The 20,044-nt window shown below is 42.7% G+C and overlaps 1 protein-coding gene across 2 annotated transcripts; it reads right to left on the reverse strand.

Moving 5' to 3' along the window:
• Positions 1-1,085: 1,085 nt before the first annotated feature.
• LOC311242658 (retinol dehydrogenase 7-like) lies at positions 1,086-19,411 on the reverse strand. Of its 2 annotated transcripts, none has more exons than XM_084331657.1 (5): positions 19,280-19,411; positions 12,475-12,789; positions 6,549-6,807; positions 4,282-4,445; positions 1,086-2,823 (listed from the first exon to the last, which is right to left on the reverse strand). In XM_084331657.1, the coding sequence occupies exons 2-5, from the start codon at positions 12,785-12,787 to the stop codon at positions 2,600-2,602; spliced, it is 960 nt and encodes a 319-aa protein (XP_084187783.1). In that variant the 5' UTR covers positions 12,788-12,789; positions 19,280-19,411; the 3' UTR covers positions 1,086-2,599. The 2 variants fall into 2 exon arrangements, with proteins under 2 accessions (XP_084187783.1, XP_084187782.1); XM_084331656.1 differs by lacking the exon at positions 19,280-19,411 and adding an exon at positions 19,051-19,140.
• Between the last annotated feature and the right edge of the window lie 633 nt (positions 19,412-20,044).

The following is a 20,044-nucleotide window of genomic DNA, read 5'->3' on the forward strand; positions in this document are numbered from 1 at the left end:
ACATGTCATTTGCCCCTTTCTTTTTTATTTATCTTGAATTGTGGGCTGGTTTATTGCCTCATTAACCTTTTACACACCGGCATCCCAAGGCCAAAGATATTAGTCCGAACAAACTTCTATCTACCTATAGATAAGTTTGACCTTGTCATTCCTCTTGACCTTCTGTGACAGACTTGAGGTGCAAAAGCCCATATTGAGAGAAAAACATGCAATTGTTTTGTTCCATTATAACACCTGTAGACATGGGGCAGTACGCCAGGTAGCGTCGGCTATACTGACATGGTTGACCAGAGTGTGTGGGAGGTGTCGCATGCAAATAGTAGTCTCATGATCAATGGACAAACGGAGCAAGTGGATACTTTTAAATATCTTGGCACATACATCGAGGGCAATCTTAACTTTGATAAGAATACCAACCCCATATTTATAGCATGCAAATAACACCTCCACCCTTTAGTAAGCCAATTATGTAAACTGTTTATACGAACCCAGTGGAGGGAATCTTAACCTTTAACATGGCCATGTGGTACGCGGACATCTAAACAAAAGGAAGGAATACGTTGCAGAGGATAGTGAATTTGGCCTCTAAGCCACAAAAAACGGCTAAGCTACATCTACAATGAAGTGCTTAGGAAGATAGTGGGTGACCCCTTTCACCCAACTCTATGGAGAGTTCGAGCTGTTGCCCTCTGGTAGTCATTACAGACTACCTAGGGCAAACCGAAACATTTTAAAAGACTTTAATGAACTGAATCTTGCACTCGTTAGACTCGGTCCTTGTTAATGTATATATTGTATTCCTACGTTCTCTGCACTTTTCCATTACAGATGTATGTACAGTATATGTATGTCTGCTGTCATCGTTAAAATTAACCATTTGTTATTTAATTTGTTTGTTCAATGGTGAGACCAAAGACAAATATTCAAGCTGCGTAGAGTACAACACAAGTGCAAATCGATTAAAACAAAGTCTTATCACAGTCCAACACTAATAACTGCTGCCGGATGGGGGGAATTGTTGTTTATTTAATATCCTTTTTTTAATCCATTTTTCAGGAATTCTGAAGAACAAACTCAGATTAGTAGTAGTAGTGGTTTTATTCAGTCATCACACAATACAATATGCACAATCATTTAACAATCTTTGATTCAGGCAGTGACTGAAAAGGTACAGGCTGAAGCATAATGCTTATGCCTGTCCTATATTCTTAACAAAATTAAGAATCAAACAGTATTCTAAAAGAAAAAAAAAATATATATTCACATTTGTAATCTTCAAAAATAGCTATACAAACCATTTTCTTAAAAACCAAAAGCGAATGACTCATTCTTAACTCAATCCCTGCCAACAACGTTTATATACGTGTTTGGCCGACAACCGTTGAACGCCAACCACGTATATATACGTTATTTGATCATTTTTCCTTTTCGATATTTCTATTCATTATTCATCCGGGGACCTCGGTGTTACCATAGGGAATGAGTCCGAGATCGCCAAAGTGCAATACCGGCCGCATCCAGCTAGACGGCGGTATCGAGCACCCTTTGAAACCTTGTATCTTGGCCTGTGCAATGGTCAAATGTCACCGGGCTCACTTTTCTTTGCCGGGCGAATGGAGCGGTTATAACGATCGGATTGAGACGCGTCAAATGCTCCCTATGCATGATGTGTGGTGGATTATGTTGGCGACACGATCGACACCAATACTGGGACTCGCGATCAGATAATTGGAATATTCTTTTTGGGGTACATCCTAGTGAAGGTAAGGGCTATATGATATCAATCCTGCGTTGATCCAACCATGCCTTCACTCCGATCGCAACATATGTGTGTAACGTTACTCCACAACGTATGCCGTTGGTGATGATCAAAGCATCAAAAAATGCCCCCCCCCCCCCCGCTTTCATGCATTCATGATGAAACATAATACCTATGATATAGATTTGATTTGGGAATAATAGCGTGTACAGGCAAGAAGCGGCAAAGTTTATAGTAGAATTGACGTATAAGCCTATTACTCAGCCTTTCGGGAATTACCCCAGACCAAGCTATAACGATACTTATATTCACCAACACGGGAACGTATGGATGGAAACATTTATTCTTTTTCACATATTGAACGATAGATAGATGATGTCAAATGGGCCATAGTATTGTATCCATAGCTATAATATAGAATATAGTTATAGCTCTACAAACAAGGTGACGCACTTCTATCTTTTAAAGCGTGGCAGTGCTAGAACGGGGCCCCGTCTAATCCTCGGCGGTCAATGAGTTAAATGTATATCAGCATTGTTCCACAAGTTAACCCCAACAATAGAAATACACCTCCTTTTAATCCCTTTCTTAGCTTTTTGAACAGTAAATTTACAAATGCTTTACAAATGTACAGATTGACCTCCATGTATTTCTTGAAACGATAAGATGGATTTTAAATGGGTTTCGTGGGCTCTAGAAAGACAAAAACGTCTTCAACAGAGGACCATGTACACCTTCTGGTCAAATAAACACATGGGGGGAGGGCGGGAGGGATGACCAAAGGTGGCGTTCTATGGCTTTCAACCGGCAGCAGTTGCTAGCCAGCGAGAATACTTGGCGTTACTGGTTGGAAATGGCCAGGGGAATGGCCTCTTTGGCCAGCAGGTAGTCGCTCACACAGCTCGGCATGTAGGACAGTGGCAGCCAGAAGAACTTGGCGTCCCAGCCCGCGGAGTAGCGGGTGCGCGGCCGGACCGCGGACACGGCGTGTTCCATGCAGCTGACCACCTTCATCAGGTCGCCGTCGGACATCTGCGTGAGCTTCCCCTTCATCAACACGTCCACTGGGGAGGAAGGGGGATAGGGGTCCGTGTGACGCTACTAGTGTTGGTCATGTCTTAAAAACCGGTTCACCAAGGTAACTACCGAATAGCTGCAAGTGGTATTTTCTTTGTTGAAATAAGTGGTCTACATGTTAAAATAATAGCTTTACATTCCGACAACCATCACTGATATAGAGTGTTTGGTCGGTAACATGGGTCTCCCAGTCCCTCCGCTCTGCAGTAAAGCCGTTCCCACTTTATCCAATCAGGACAGAGAACTCCTCACTGCAAAAATGGTCTGACAAAAAAAAAGAAAATAAAAACTAGTTTTAAGCAAATGTGTGCTTTAAATGTAAAATAATCTGGTTCTTGAAGTGAAAATATCTGGGGTTCCCTCTCCTGATTGGATAAAGTGGGAAGGGATACCAGAACTTTATTTTCTGTTTACTGCAGAGTGGAGGGACTGGGAGACCCATGTTACTGACCAAACACTCTATAATCTATCAGTGATGGCTGTCGGACTAATAGAGCTATTATAGAGCTATAACACATATTTTAACAAAGAAATACAACTGACCGCACCTTTAAGACGACGTTCTTAAAAAAACAGAAGGTTAACCCTGTCGTGTGGCAGTGAAAGGGTTAATTACCTTCATCTCTACACGATCAAAAGTAGTTCATAACTGCATGTCGTCAACCTACCACCCAACTCCTCCAACATGTAGTTAAACTAGCAAATTAATTACATGCGAAATGTATCCGATTACCTGTAATGACTGTTGGTGTTCAGAGTAAAACTGGTTAGTATTGTACAGCTGTGGCACTGTCTGTGCCCAATGTCCTGTTTCAACAAAGTGAGTGCAACCTGCAACAGACCACCGCAACACTTCCGGTATTCTGAAATAACTGCCTCGGCCGAGCACTTGTTCAGCACCTACTCCCAGTCTCCATACGCATGATTAAATGTAAACAAGACAAACGTCTTCCTCTGGTCTACATCCGCTTAACAATTGTGTGTATTGAGCCGTACTGTATTGTACCCATTCTGCAATCTGTTAAATAAAGTTTTCATTCATTAATTCATTCATTCATGATGCGCAGATTGCCCAGTGAGTCTCTCCGGATTTTCCAGAGATCTAGGTTTATCAATCTGCGCATGCAGAGTTCAGGAGTAGGTGCGGAAAAGTGACTATAGCTCGGCCCGAGAAAGTGTCGATCGACTTGGGATTGGTCTCTCTCCGTGTTCAGGAGACTCAGGCGTGTATAAAAGTATATTGGGTCATGTCTCCCGCACCCCCACAGCCGTAGCTATAACCACTTAATGTCAAGGCTCTCATCCACATTCATTAATTCCCCCCCCCCCCCTCTCCCTCTCCCATGATCTCAATGTAACGTGGAAGTGCAGTGGTCTATTGCATTTCTTTGGGTAGATCGACAATATAGAAAATGTCAAGAATTCTTGAAATTGTCCACACTTACCCTTATCAATATAATCATGTCCGTAGTCGTCCCTGACCTCCTGGGGCATCTTATTCCATGTGATCCTGATACTTTTGCCCAGGACAGCAGCGTCGGTGATGGTGGTTTTGAAGAAGCCTGGTTCAATGCAAAGCACCTTGACACCGAATGGCAGCATGTTTAACCTGAAAGACGAGCGTTTCCTGGATCAGTGGCCGACTGTGTGGTCATCATGATGTACACATTGCAGTCATTTCAACGAGACAACAAACAAGACCATTTCCAACGGATCTAGTGAAGACTGATTCCTCTCAACATCTGTATCAGAGTGCACCCAGAGATGGTGTCGTGGTTAAGACCCTCGCCTCTGGAACCACACCTCTTCTGTGTCTCCTCTACTCCGTCTCCCTCTCAGCCTTCCTACTGTCTCAATAAAGAACCTTCTCTCCTGTGTCTGTTAGAGTTGTTCCGATACCGATACCAGTATCGGAAATGCCTCCGATACAGCCTAAAAATGCTGGTATCGGTATCGGCGAGTACACTTAAAGTCTATGCTCCGATCCCATATGACGTAATTTATCAACAACACGTGCGGTATCCTCCTGCTGAGAGTGAGCATTATAAAACAAACGTGTTTTTAATCGACCGTGAATTAAAGTGTCAATGCTGTTTGTCATTTTAACAGCAGATACTTTCTTAAATGCCATCGTCCCGACAGAGTGGAGTGACGGGGAGCTCTGATGTGTTAGCTTGCTGGTGTTATTAGCATTAGCTGAAGAGCTACCTGTAGCTGAAAAGCTAGTTTTAGCTTAACGTTACCTTGGCTAAAGTTGGGACTATTCATAATCCAGCAATAATGGCTGCAGACCTGCAAGCAAAGTACAGCAAGTTGGCACAGGAGTAGGGCTGGACGATATGGCCTCTAAATGATATCGCAATATTTTTTGGCCATATCACGATACACGATATATATCGCGATATTTTGACATTTCCTCTAAAGCACTTAAAAATGCTTGATTTAACCCTTTGATGCATACAGTCACGCCAATATGATGATTATAATAAGTCCCTGCAACATATGTTTGCATTATTAAACCATGAAGATGTTTAAAAAAAAATATTTGAATGAAAATGTACTAAGAGTAGTCTACTGACACACTAATAAAAATGTGTATTTACATCTAAGACTATTTATATAAAAACTCTTGGGTGCCTAAGACTTTTGCACAGTACTGTGTTTTCTATCCACTTTAGCCAAACACACACACACACACACATGTATATATATAACGTCACGGTGACCAATCGCAGCCACTCTTATTGTCTGGGACCAAATACGGCCACGCCCCATTCCCAGTAAAAAGTGGGAATCTCTAGAATGGGTTTCGGGCGACGCTGTATACGGAAGTGACGATAGACAACACTTTCTGTTGTCAGTAGATGGCAGCATTGGTTTAAAATTCAAAGGTGAAAATGTTGAAAACTACATGAATACATTTCCCAAGATCCTTAGCACAGGTCACAGGTCACTGGGATGTGTCTATTCTTCGCCGTGATCTGAACAGCGGTAAACTATTACTGCGACCTCGGTATAGCGACCGCGAATGGTAAACTAATTATCTTAACAAAAGTGTGCTGGTAGCGTTACATATGTTGTCTAAAGGGGGACATATGGTACAATTTAAGATTTTAATGATAATCGGCATATAAAGGACAACATAAAGCATCGTTAATTTGTAAGAAACCTCAATGAAAACGGTAATATTCGCTATTGTTATGAAAATGTGCTAGAATCCTATAAAAATGTGGACGCATTTGGTCTATGTTCCGTTATGTGTGTATATATACATATATATATGTATATATATATATATATATATATATATATATACACACTGTGAGAAAATAATAATCACACACAAAGGAATAATGGCTTATAGCAGACTTAATGATTTTAGAATATTTCAGATAATGAAATTAAATGTTTATATCATCAACTATCCAGTTAGTATTTATTTATACTGTAACGTTTGGCTACTTTAAATCATTGAATGTAGAGAGAGAGCGAGAGCGAGAGAGCGAGAACGCGCGAGAGAGATCCTCACCCACATGTCTATACCTGTTCTTATTGTGGATGTTTCAGTTTGTCAGAGATAAGATAAAAGATCGAGTCGACAACCCGAAAAAAAAACACAACGCCTCTGGTCACGGCTACACCGTCGCAGAGGCGTACTAGGAATACAGAGGAGAATGGACCGCCCAACTAAACAGGCCCTCCAATCGTTCACCTGAGGCTGTCGTTGAAGGCCTCCACGCCGTATTTGGAGATGGTGTACGGGCCCCCCGTGGGACTGATCCTGCCGAACACGCTGGCCACGTTGACCACCCTGCCCTTGGCCTTCTTGACCAGTGGCAGGACGCTCAGGGTCACGCCGACCACTCCCAACAGGTTCACCTCCAGCATGGATCTGTAGTCCTCCACGGTCAGCCAATCGCAAGGGGCGGAGGGGATGGCCACGCCCGCGTTGTTCACGACCGCCCATAAGCCTAGGCGGGGGTAACACAAAACAAAGACGCGTCTGTTTAGTTGTTAAAGGAACACACCAACATTTGGGGAAATTAGCTTACCGTCTTCTCCAGAGAGATACAAGAAGATAGATACCAGTTTCCCCTCTGTGCGTTCAGTAGAAGGCTATCTGGCTGCACGTTAGCCTAGCTTAGCACAATGGATGGAAGCGGACATGGCCGGTTAGCCTTTGGGAGAGGTGTTAGTTGGACAATGGCTAGGCTAACTGGCCATGTCCGCTTCCATAGTAGCAAAGTACATAATAGTAAAAGACAGTAAGAAGGTTAGTAGTTTTAAATGTTCTAACTTCAGATATTTATTGAAGAAGTGTTTTTAGTCGACGACGGAAGGTTCCATTTAGCTTCACCGTTAGCTTCACTGAGGTACATTTAGGTTCACTGAGGTACATTTAGCTTCACTGAGGTACATTTAGCTTCACTGAGGTACATTTAGCTTCACTGAGGTACATTTAGGTTCACTGAGGTACATTTAGGTTCACTGAGGTACATTTAGCTTCACTGAGGTACATTTAGCTTCACTGAGGTACATTTAGCTTCACTGAGGTACATTTAGGTTCACTGAGGTACATTTAGGTTCACTGAGGTACATTTAGCTTCACTGAGGTACATTTAGGTTCACTGAGGTACATTTAGGTTCACTGAGGTACATTTAGCTTCACTGAGGTACATTTAGCTTCACTGAGGTACATTTAGGTTCACTGAGGTACATTTAGCTTCACTGAGGTACATTTAGGTTCACTGAGGTACATTTAGCTTCACTGAGGTACATTTAGGTTCACTGAGGTACATTTAGGTTCACTGAGGTACATTTAGCTTCACTGAGGTACATTTAGGTTCACTGAGGTACATTTAGCTTCACTGAGGTACATTTAGGTTCATTGAGGTACATTTAGCTTCACTGAGGTACATTTTGGTTCACTGAGGTACATTTAGCTTCACTGAGGTACATTTAGGTTCACTGAGGTACATTTAGCTTCACTGAGGTACATTTAGGTTCACTGAGGTACATTTAGGTTCACTGAGGTACATTTAGCTTCACTGAGGTACATTTAGGTTCACTGAGGTATATTTAGGTTCACTGAGGTACATTTAGGTTCACTGAGGTACATTTAGCTTCACTGAGGTACATTTAGGTTCATTGAGGTACATTTAGCTTCACTGAGGTACATTTAGGTTCACTGAGGTACATTTAGCTTCACTGAGGTACATTTAGCTTCACTGAGGTACATTTAGGTTCACTGAGGTTACACTTACTTACTGGCTGCTACTCTATTAAGTGAGGTTGCTGGTGTTAATTTCCTAGACTGTATGATCTATCAATCTGGTAATAAAAAGACATCCATAATAATATCTAGCTGTAATAAAGACGTTGAAATCAATATCTAACCATGTAGCTAACAGTGAAGTCTGCAGATATTCACGGCTGATGGTTTTGAGTTATGCAACAAAATGCAAATGAGGATCGATCTAGATTTATTTGAATCTGGCAGAGGATGCTGGCCTACATTTACATTTAATAATTTAGCCGACGCTTTTATCCAAAGCAACTTACAAATAGTGTACAACAACAAGTCAGCAGGAGGGGTGCAGCTCTGGCAGCTAAGGGTAAGTGGTGTTGTTCGTCTAGCAGTGCCAAATGAGCTTCACTACCTCAGGCCATGTCCAGACGAAACCGATTTCGGTCGTATCAGTCAACGTATTTGATCGTATGCACCTTTCATCCACACGGAACTGCGTTTCTGGGAACATGAAGGCGCTATTTTCTGAAACCGGGTCCCAGAGTGGGAAATTCTGAAGACGCTCCTCTTGCGACGTCGCCGTCTTTACAAGTGATACGAGTATTTTCCTGAACCGATTACGCGATAGTCCACCTCTCCCTTAGCCCGCACGTGCAAACTCCCACATCACAACAACAATGGCTGAATGTACAGAGCAGTTGCGTTCGTGTTACAGAAGCTATTGAGCTTGATCGGGCTTTTACAGCTAAATAAAACGTACTGCGCCTGTACTACCACCGTCGACAACAGATTGACATCTCCCTTAATCCGCATGCAAACCCAGCCAACAAAAAAAGAAACATGATACATATATGTCCAGATATGTCCTGGCTAGAAGTGTTTATTAAACACCGGGAGGCTACTGTGATGAAATACACGTTACTAGCTAGAGATTAGCGTCACATAGTGGCCCTTTTTCTGAAAACCCAAGTAGTAGCCAAGCACATAATGTTCCATAGCATACGCCTTCAGTTGATCATGACAAATCCTCTCTTACCTTGATGATTAAAAAGCCTCCATAATTTAGTAAATAGTATTCCCATGGCTGGTGTTGCGCTGTAGCCAGCTAGCTAGTAGCGTTGATGCTATTCAATGCTATCAACATTAGCTAAATAGCCAACCAACTAAATACAATAGACAGTGGTATCCTGAGGTAACGTTAAATACAGACAACTTTTGCTACAATAAGACAGTGGTATCCTGAGGTAACGTTAAATACAGACAACGTTTGCTAGTCGAAAGGACTGGACACAGGGACAAGTTAAACATCAATCAATTAATTTAATACAACGGGTAGTTTGAGCTGCGCGCACCATATTATATACGGCTTTGAAACGTTCTCTCTCTCCTGCCGATTAAAATCCTCCTCATCATCGATTGCTGTAGGCTGTAGCTGCATTTTGTGTGAGCCACGGTCTCTCTCTCTCTTCTCCTTTGGAAAGTAGTGTTACGTTAGCTCAAAAGCACAGAACCGGACGTTAAAGTTATTCTGCTAGCAACAAAACAACGATAACGCTTCCGGTCGGGGGGTTTCAAAATAAAAGAGCGACGTCTAAAACAGGAAAGACATTTATTTTGTAAATTTGTGGCACGCACTTATTTCTCGAGACGATTTTCGCTTTTACGGAAACCTTTATTTTTTTTATGAAAACTACATGAAAACGAAAAAGATCAAAATCGTTTTCGTCTGGACATGAGTGCATAGTATAGACATTAGCATAGTAGGTAGTAGTATAGACATAGCACATAGTAGATAGTAGTATATAGACATTAACATAGTAGGTAGTAGTATAGACATATTAGCATAGTAGATACAGTAGTATAGACATATTAGCATATTAGGTAGTAGTATAGACATAGTACATAGTAGATAGTAGTATAGACATTAACATAGTAGGTAGTTGTATAGACATATTAGCATAGTAGATAGTAGTATAGACATATCATAGTAGGTAGTAGTATAGACATAGTACATAGTAGATAGTAGTAAAGTAGATAGAAGTATAGACATAGTAGCATAGTACATAAAAGTAAAAGACAGTAAGAAGGAGTTTTTATTAGAATCTTTTTTACATTTCAGATATTGATTGAAAAAGTGTTTTCCGTCACAGGCAGAAATTTGGCCAGGTTTCAGCTGTCCCGACTGTGGTGGGAAGTTCGTTCCACCACCATGGAGTGAGGACAGAGAATAGCCGGCTTCGTTTCAATGACCCCCCAGGAGCCTGAAGAGAGTGGGTCTCAGGCGGCCAGAAGATGCAGAGACCATTGACCGGAGGTAGGAGGGAGCCGTTTCCCTTTGTTGCACGGTATGCCAGGTCAAGAACCTTGAAGTGTATTTGTGCAGCAATGGGAAGCCAGTGCAGCTCTCTGAGAGGTGGGGCAACGTGGGCTGACTTTGGTAGGTTGGAGATCAGGCGGACCGCTGCGTTCTGTACGAGTTGAAGCACCTTGGTGGCACAAGCCGGTAAACCAGCTAGCAGTGCATTGCAATAGTCGAGGAGAGACATGACCCTTGATTGCAGGAGGAGTTGTGTGGCTACATACAGTATATACATTAGGGGCGACAGTGGCTCAGGAGATGAGCAGTTGTCTGGTAATCAAAAGGTTCCTGGTTCGATTCTGGCCCCTACTGGCAGCGTGTCCAAGTGTCCTTGAGCAAGACACTTAACCCCTAACTGCTCCAGATGAACAGGTTGGCACCTTGCATGGGTGTGTGAACGTGTGAATGTGAGACATAAGTTGTAAAGCGTTTTGGATAACGGTAGTTTCCCGCCAAAATGAGCAAGGTGGTTTCTTCACACATGCAAATCTAATTATGAATCATAAATGTAAAACGTAAAAAAGGAGTGTAATAGGACTATACAAGCCAGACACTAGACTAGACACGGCGTCACAGATCAGCTAAGTTTGTGAGGCACCACTAGGAGCGGAGCGGCGAGTTACTGATTGAGCGAGCGAGCGAGTCAGTGACACCGCAGGTCATACAGATGTAAGTAAAGTAAGTAACACTTTATTTATACAGTGCCCTTCTCAGAACGAGTGCACACAGTGCTTTACAACAGTAATATATAACAAAAAAAAGAAAGAACGGCTATAAGTGTTTGATTTAAAAGCCTGCCTGTAGAGGTACGTTTTTAGCTGCCTTTTAAAAATGAGTTCAGAGGGAGCGGTTTTCACGTTTAGGGGGAGGGTGTTCCAGAGCCTTGGAGCTCTGTCACCACGAGAGCTCGTCCCTTTAGTTTTTAGCCTGGTCCTGGGCACCACCAGGAGCTCCTGGTCACAGTGACCGGCTAGAGGAAAGGAAAGTGGGTGTATGAGCTCGTTAATGTAGGAGGGGGGGGGGCTTGCCCATGGAGGGCTCTGTAGGCAAACACCAGGACCTTGAAGTCCTGTATCTGTAAGTAAGTACGGCTATTTGTATAGCACCCTCCCCAGCACGCATGCACAGAGTGCTTCACAAGTTTAAAAAACAAAAGAACAGGTCAATTCATAGAAACACACAATATAAAAACAGGCACGGATGAAAACTGAAGAAACTAAATCACGTGTACTGTGTACGTGGCCAAACGCCAACCTGAACAGGTGGGTTTTTAGCTGCCCCTTGAACGAGTCCACAGAGGGGGAGGCTCTCAAGACCTGGGGGAGCTCATTCCAGAGCCTAGGGGCCACAGAGGGGGAGGCTCTTAAGACCTGGGGGAGATCATTCCAGAGTCTAGGGGCCACAGAGGGGGAGGCTCTCGAGACCTGGGGGAGCTCATTCCAGAGTCTAGGGGCCACAGAGGGGGAGGCTCTCAAGACCTGGGGGAGCTCATTCCAGAGTCTAGGGGCCACAGAGGGGGAGGCTCTCAAGACCTGGGGGAGCTCATTCCAGAGTCTAGGGGCCACAGAGGGGGAGGCTCTCGAGACCTGGGGGAGCTCATTCCAGAGTCTAGGGGCCACAGAGGGGGAGGCTCTCAAGACCTGGGGGAGCTCATTCCAGAGCCTAGGGGCCACAGAGGGGGAGGCTCTCAAGACCTGGGGGAGATCATTCCAGAGTCTAGGGGCCACAGAGGGGGGGGGGGGGGGGCTCTCAAGACCTGGGGGACCTCATTCCAGAGTCTAGGGGCCACAGAGGGGGCGGCTCTCAAGACCTGGGGGACCTCATTCCAGAGTCTAGGGGCCACAGAGGGGGCGGCTCTCAAGACCTGGGGGACCTCATTCCAGAGTCTAGGGGCCACTGCTTCAAACGCTCGGTCCCCCTTAGTCTTTAGCCTGGTTCACCACCAGGAGGCCTGATCAGAAGACCTCAGGGACCGGCTGGAATTATAGGGTAATTCTTGTAAGTAACCCCCCCCCCCCCCCACCGACTCACCCTTTTCCCCGACCTTGTCCTTGATCATGGCGGCGACCTTGGCGACGCTCTCGCTGCTCCTGACGTCCAGGTGGGTGGTGGTCAGCCGGTCGGAGCAGGCCTTCGCCAGGTCCTCCTCGCCCCGCTCCGTGAAGCAGGAGGCGATGACCCGGAAGCCCCGCTTGTCCAGGTGCCGGGCCAGGAGGTTGCCGAAGCCGGAGTCGCAGCCGGTGATGTAGACGTACTTGTTGGCTCTGTCGGGGACCCGCGGCTGCTCCCGCACCCAGCGGTACACGTAGTAGAGGACCACGAGCGCCAGGAGGTACAGATACATGGCTGGAAGGAGACAAGACCAGATCCACTCATTCCTCTTGCTGTCATCTGCTGTACTACGATGGTACACCTGTCTACTATAGTACTACGATGGTACACCTGTCTACTATAGTACTACGATGGTACACCTGTCTACTATAGTACTACGATGGTACACTTGTCTACTATAGTACTACGATGGTACACCTGTCTACTATAGTACTACGATGGTACACCTGTCTACTATAGTACTACGATGGTACACTTGTCTACTATAGTACTACGATGGTACACCTGTCTACTAATAGTACTACGATGGTACACCTGTCTACTATAGTACTACGATGGTACACCTGTCTACTATAGTACTACGATGGTACACTTGTCTACTATAGTACTACGATGGTACACCTGTCTACTATAGTACTACGATGGTACACCTGTCTACTATAGTACTACGATGGTACACCTGTCTACTATAGTACTACGATGGTACACCTGTCTACTATAGTACTACGATGGTACACCTGTCTACTATAGTACTACGATGGTACACTTGTCTACTATAGTACTACGATGGTACACCTGTCTACTATAGTACTACGATGGTACACCTGTCTACTATAGTACTACGATGGTACACCTGTCTACTATAGTACTACGATGGTACACCTGTCTACTATAGTACTACGATGGTACACCTGTCTACTATAGTACTACGATGGTACACCTGTCTACTATAGTACTACGATGGTACACTTGTCTACTATAGTACTACGATGGTACACCTGTCTACTAATAGTACTACGATGGTACACCTGTCTACTATAGTACTACGATGGTACACCTGTCTACTATAGTACTACGATGGTACACCTGTCTACTATAGTACTACGATGGTACACTTGTCTACTATAGTACTACGATGGTACACCTGTCTACTATAGTACTACGATGGTACACCTGTCTACTATAGTACTACGATGGTACACCTGTCTACTAATAGTACTACGATGGTACACCTGTCTACTATAGTACTACGATGGTACACTTGTCTACTATAGTACTACGATGGTACACCTGTCTACTATAGTACTACGATGGTACACTTGTCTACTATAGTACTACGATGGTACACTTGTCTACTATAGTACTACGATGGTACACCTGTCTACTATAGTACTACGATGGTACACCTGTCTACTATAGTACTACGATGGTACACCTGTCTACTAATAGTACTACGATGGTACACCTGTCTACTATAGTACTACGATGGTACACCTGTCTACTAATAGTACTACGATGGTACACCTGTCTACTAATAGTACTACGATGGTACACTTGTCTACTATAGTACTACGATGGTACACCTGTCTACTATAGTACTACGATGGTACACCTGTCTACTATAGTACTACGATGGTACACCTGTCTACTAATAGTACTACGATGGTACACTTGTCTACTATAGTACTACGATGGTACACCTGTCTACTATAGTACTACGATGGTACACCTGTCTACTAATAGTACTACGATGGTACACCTGTCTACTATAGTACTACGATGGTACACCTGTCTACTATAGTACTACGATGGTACACCTGTCTACTATAGTACTACGATGGTACACCTGTCTACTAATAGTACTACGATGGTACACTTGTCTACTATAGTACTACGATGGTACACCTGTCTACTATAGTACTACGATGGTACACCTGTCTACTATAGTACTACGATGGTACACCTGTCTACTATAGTACTACGATGGTACACTTGTCTACTATAGTACTACGATGGTACACCTGTCTACTAATAGTACTACGATGGTACACTTGTCTACTATAGTACTACGATGGTACACCTGTCTACTATAGTACTACGATGGTACACCTGTCTACTATAGTACTACGATGGTACACCTGTCTACTATAGTACTACGATGGTACACTTGTCTACTATAGTACTACGATGGTACACCTGTCTACTAATAGTACTACGATGGTACACCTGTCTACTATAGTACTACGATGGTACACCTGTCTACTATAGTACTACGATGGTACACTTGTCTACTATAGTACTACGATGGTACACCTGTCTACTATAGTACTACGATGGTACACCTGTCTACTATAGTACTACGATGGTACACCTGTCTACTATAGTACTACGATGGTACACCTGTCTACTATAGTACTACGATGGTACACCTGTCTACTATAGTACTACGATGGTACACTTGTCTACTATAGTACTACGATGGTACACCTGTCTACTAATAGTACTACGATGGTACACCTGTCTACTATAGTACTACGATGGTACACCTGTCTACTATAGTACTACGATGGTACACCTGTCTACTATAGTACTACGATGGTACACTTGTCTACTATAGTACTACGATGGTACACCTGTCTACTATAGTACTACGATGGTACACCTGTCTACTATAGTACTACGATGGTACACCTGTCTACTAATAGTACTACGATGGTACACCTGTCTACTATAGTACTACGATGGTACACTTGTCTACTATAGTACTACGATGGTACACCTGTCTACTATAGTACTACGATGGTACACTTGTCTACTATAGTACTACGATGGTACACTTGTCTACTATAGTACTACGATGGTACACCTGTCTACTATAGTACTACGATGGTACACCTGTCTACTATAGTACTACGATGGTACACCTGTCTACTAATAGTACTACGATGGTACACCTGTCTACTATAGTACTACGATGGTACACCTGTCTACTAATAGTACTACGATGGTACACCTGTCTACTAATAGTACTACGATGGTACACTTGTCTACTATAGTACTACGATGGTACACCTGTCTACTATAGTACTACGATGGTACACCTGTCTACTATAGTACTACGATGGTACACCTGTCTACTAATAGTACTACGATGGTACACTTGTCTACTATAGTACTACGATGGTACACCTGTCTACTATAGTACTACGATGGTACACCTGTCTACTAATAGTACTACGATGGTACACCTGTCTACTATAGTACTACGATGGTACACCTGTCTACTATAGTACTACGATGGTACACCTGTCTACTATAGTACTACGATGGTACACCTGTCTACTATAGTACTACGATGGTACACCTGTCTACTATAGTACTACGATGGTACACCTGTCTACTAATAGTACTACGATGGTACACTTGTCTACTATAGTACTACGATGGTACACCTGTCTACTATAGTACTACGATGGTACACCTGTCTACTATAGTACTACGATGGTACACCTGTCTACTAATAGTACTACGATGGTACACCTGTCTACTATAGTACTACGATGGTACACTTGTCTACTATAGTACTACGATGGTACACTTGTCTACTATAGTACTACGATGGTACACCTGTCTACTATAGTACTACGATGGTACACTTGTCTACTATAGTACTACGATGGTACACTTGTCTACTATAGTACTACGATGGTACACCTGTCTACTAATAGTACTACGATGGTACACCTGTCTACTATAGTACTACGATGGTACACCTGTCTACTATAGTACTACGATGGTACACCTGTCTACTAATAGTACTACGATGGTACACCTGTCTACTATAGTACTACGATGGTACACCTGTCTACTATAGTACTACGATGGTACACCTGTCTACTAATAGTACTACGATGGTACACCTGTCTACTATAGTACTACGATGGTACACCTGTCTACTAATAGTACTACGATGGTACACTTGTCTACTATAGTACTACGATGGTACACTTGTCTACTAATAGTACTACGATGGTACACTTGTCTACTATAGTACTACGATGGTACACCTGTCTACTATAGTACTACGATGGTACACCTGTCTACTATAGTACTACGATGGTACACCTGTCTACTATAGTACTACGATGGTACACTTGTCTACTATAGTACAACTAGGGGTGGGCAATATGACGATATTAAATAAATATCGGGTACAGTTCATTAACGATACACTTTTTAAACGTATCGTGGACATCGTGATGTTTTGCACAAACCCTCATCCATACAGTATATGTGTGTATTTTTGGCTAAAGTGGATAGAAAACACAGTACTGTGCAAAAGTCTTGGCACCCAAGCGTTTTTTTATATAAATTGTCTTAGATGTTAATTCATTTTTTTCTGTATTAGTGTGTCAGTAGACTACTCTTTTAAAATGTTAGACACTTTTCATTTCATTATTTTTGAAAGCATCTTCGTGGTTTAATGCAGACATATGTTGCAGGGACTATTATAATCATCATATTTGCGTGACTGACTGTATCCATCAAAGGGTTAAATCAAGCATTTTTAAGTGCTTTAGAGGAAATGTCAAAATATTGCGATATATATATTGTGTATCGTGATAGAGCCAGAAAATATCGTGATATCATTTAGAGGGCGTATCGCCCAGCCCTAAGTACAACTACGGTACACTTGTCTACTATAGCAGGGGTTCCCAAACTTTTCAGGCTGCGACCCCCAAATAACGGTGTCAGAGAGCCGCGACCCCCACTATTATAGGAGGTAAAACAAATTAAATAAAAAAATACAAAATTATAATTTTTTTATTTTATTTTATAAATAAAAATGTATGGTTGAAACATGCAAACATTCAAACGCACACACACTAATACGCATTGGAGGCTTTTAACCAGGGCCGGACTGGGGAAATCATTCAGGCCAGGAAATATAGTGCAAAATATAGCCCCAGTCAGGCCACTTTTTAAGCAGGGGGTCTGGGGGTCCCCCACCAGGACATTTTGTTACAAAGACTTCATTTCCTGCATTCTGGTGCAGGATTTTTTTTATTTGTACCCTTTAAATGCCAGTGTTTGTGATGGCATCACAAATTATTGTTAAAAAACAGGCTAGCATATGTATGATTAGCAACAACACTGATTTTTATGGATTTTCTGTTTTTTTGTAATGTCAGATTGAAAAAATACAATCTTTTATTCAACTTCAGCCCTGATCATAACACCACATATTCATTTTATAATTCTAATAATGGCATCCAATGTAATCAAAAAAGTCAACCAACGAACTAGATTCTTGTACCGGATCTCCTCTCTGGTAAACAAGAATACCCTGAAGACTCTGGCAGGAGCACTCATTCAAGGGTACTACGACTATGCTTGCACCTCATGGTACCAAAGCACCTCAAAGGCGCTAAAGACAAGATTACAAACATCACAAAACAAACTGGTCAGACTACTGCTTGACCTTACCCCTAAAACCCACCTCACCCCTGCCCACTTTGACAACCTGGATGGCTTAGAGTAGACGACAGAGTACAGCAACTTGCAATGGGCCTGGTCTACAAGATACACTAGACCACTAGGGTACTTCCCAAAGGTCAGTGAATACCACGACCACAACACCAGAGGGAGTTCCACAAATCATGTTAAACCCAGATTCGGCTAAAAAAAAAAAAAAGGGAAGTAAACAGGTTTCGCAATTATGCCACATCAATGTGGAACGCCCTACCCACAGCCGTAATTTTTTTTTGAATCTCTACCCACCTTCAAAACCACTCTCAAAGAGCACCTACGGGAGGCTGCAATTCGAAACTGCCCCTGTAAACATCCAACCCCCCCCCCCCCTCCAATGTACAGTTTCTTCCCCCTCAAATATACTCTCTTCTAGAAACTCTGTCTCTTAAACAGTACTGTATATTTGTATATCTTGTTGTATGTCATAAATGTCTGGATGTAACAGTACTGTTTATCTGTATGTTGTGTATGTCATAAATGTCACTATGAATTGAAAATTGGGGACCCTGATGTAAACAAGACGAAAGTCTTTCTCTGGTCTGCATCCCCTTAACAATTGTATGTATTGAGCTGTACTGTATTGTACCCATTCTGAAATCTGTTAATAAAGTTTTCAATCAATCAATCAATCAATCAATCAATCCTGTTGGCAAAACGCATTGCCATCATGTTGCCTATTATTATATCACCATCCTATAGAGGCTGTTATGGCAACAAATTCCACATGTGAGGCCTACCCAATACATCTATTATATAAAACATTATGATTTCTACTATGGCTGTATTATTTGTAATGCTGCATATTCGTGTTATTATTAATGCCTGCTATTTCCGTCTGAGAAGTCAAATAGAAACACTTTTTATAAAACGTTTATAAAGTTTATAAAACTTGAATCCCCAAATTAGCTGCATCGCATAACAGGAGCATAACGAATGCGTCGCCTATAATAACGTTATTATTACCTCTTCTGAAGCGGACTTCCTTGACGCGCCTGGGATCGCAGTCTAGTGACAAAGTTGAACAAAACCACAAAAACCACAACGATTATCTCCATATGGGATGTCACATGTCTAGTGTTGACCAATTACAGTTGACTGTCTGTAGGGCACAATAGTTCATTATTTACTGTGGTGGGCGTGGGTAGCCTATTTTAGACTAGAAAACACACAATCTTATCAAGCAACAACAGACCTTATGTTTTAAACTTTTAACAATATATTTCGGAGGGGGTGGGTCACGGTGTCCTACAGTCGACTTCTTGGGTTGCTGCTTGGAGGAGTAGGGTCCAGCTGCAGAGCCGGAGAGTAGAGTAGGTGCTGCTGTGTCCAACAGGGGATTCCTGCAGAGCCGGAGAACAGCACCCACAGAGGTTTTGGGTTGCCAGATATGCGGATTGACCGCATTTGAGTCCTACAGATTGATTGAATTGATTGAAAACTTTATTAACAGATTGCAGAATGGGTACAGTACAGTAGCCTACGGCTCAATACACACACAATTGTTAAGGGGATGCAGACCGGAGAAAGACTTTCGTCTTGTTTACATCAGGGTCCCCCATTTTCAATTCATCATAACAGACTTTGATTGATTGATTGAAAAGTTTATTAACAGATTGCAGAATGGGTACAGTACAGTACAGCTCAATACATACAATTGTTAAGGGGATGCAGACCAGAGAAAGACTTTCGACTTGTTTACATCAGGGTCCCCCATTTTCAATTCATCATAAAGTACAGACACACACGACGACATACAGATAGACAGTAACTGCTACATCTATACATTTATGACATACCAGATTTGTAAATACAGTACTGTTTTTTGATACAAAAATAGTCTAAAAAAGAGAGTATATACATTTAACGTAGAAACTGTACATTGGAGGAGGTTGGGTAGGTGGGGGGGGGACTGTACATTGGAGGTGGTTGGGTGGGTGGGGGGGTTGGGTAGGCGGGG

The sequence above is a fragment of the Notolepis coatsorum genome (assembly GCF_963971535.1).
Source record: "Notolepis coatsorum genome assembly, chromosome: 1".
Classification (NCBI taxonomy): domain Eukaryota; kingdom Metazoa; phylum Chordata; class Actinopteri; order Aulopiformes; family Paralepididae; genus Notolepis; species Notolepis coatsorum.

Coding starts and splice junctions, on each gene's coding strand:
- LOC311242658 (XM_084331657.1), bottom strand. CDS start 12,787: ATGTATCTGTACCTCCTGGCGCTCGTGGTCCTCTACTACGTGTACCGC. Junction 4,446..6,548: donor GCCTTCAACGACAGCCTCAG/GTGAACGATTGG, acceptor CTCGTCTTTCAG/GTTAAACATGCTGCCATTCG. Junction 2,824..4,281: donor ACATGATTATATTGATAAGG/GTAAGTGTGGAC, acceptor CTTCCTCCCCAG/TGGACGTGTTGATGAAGGGG.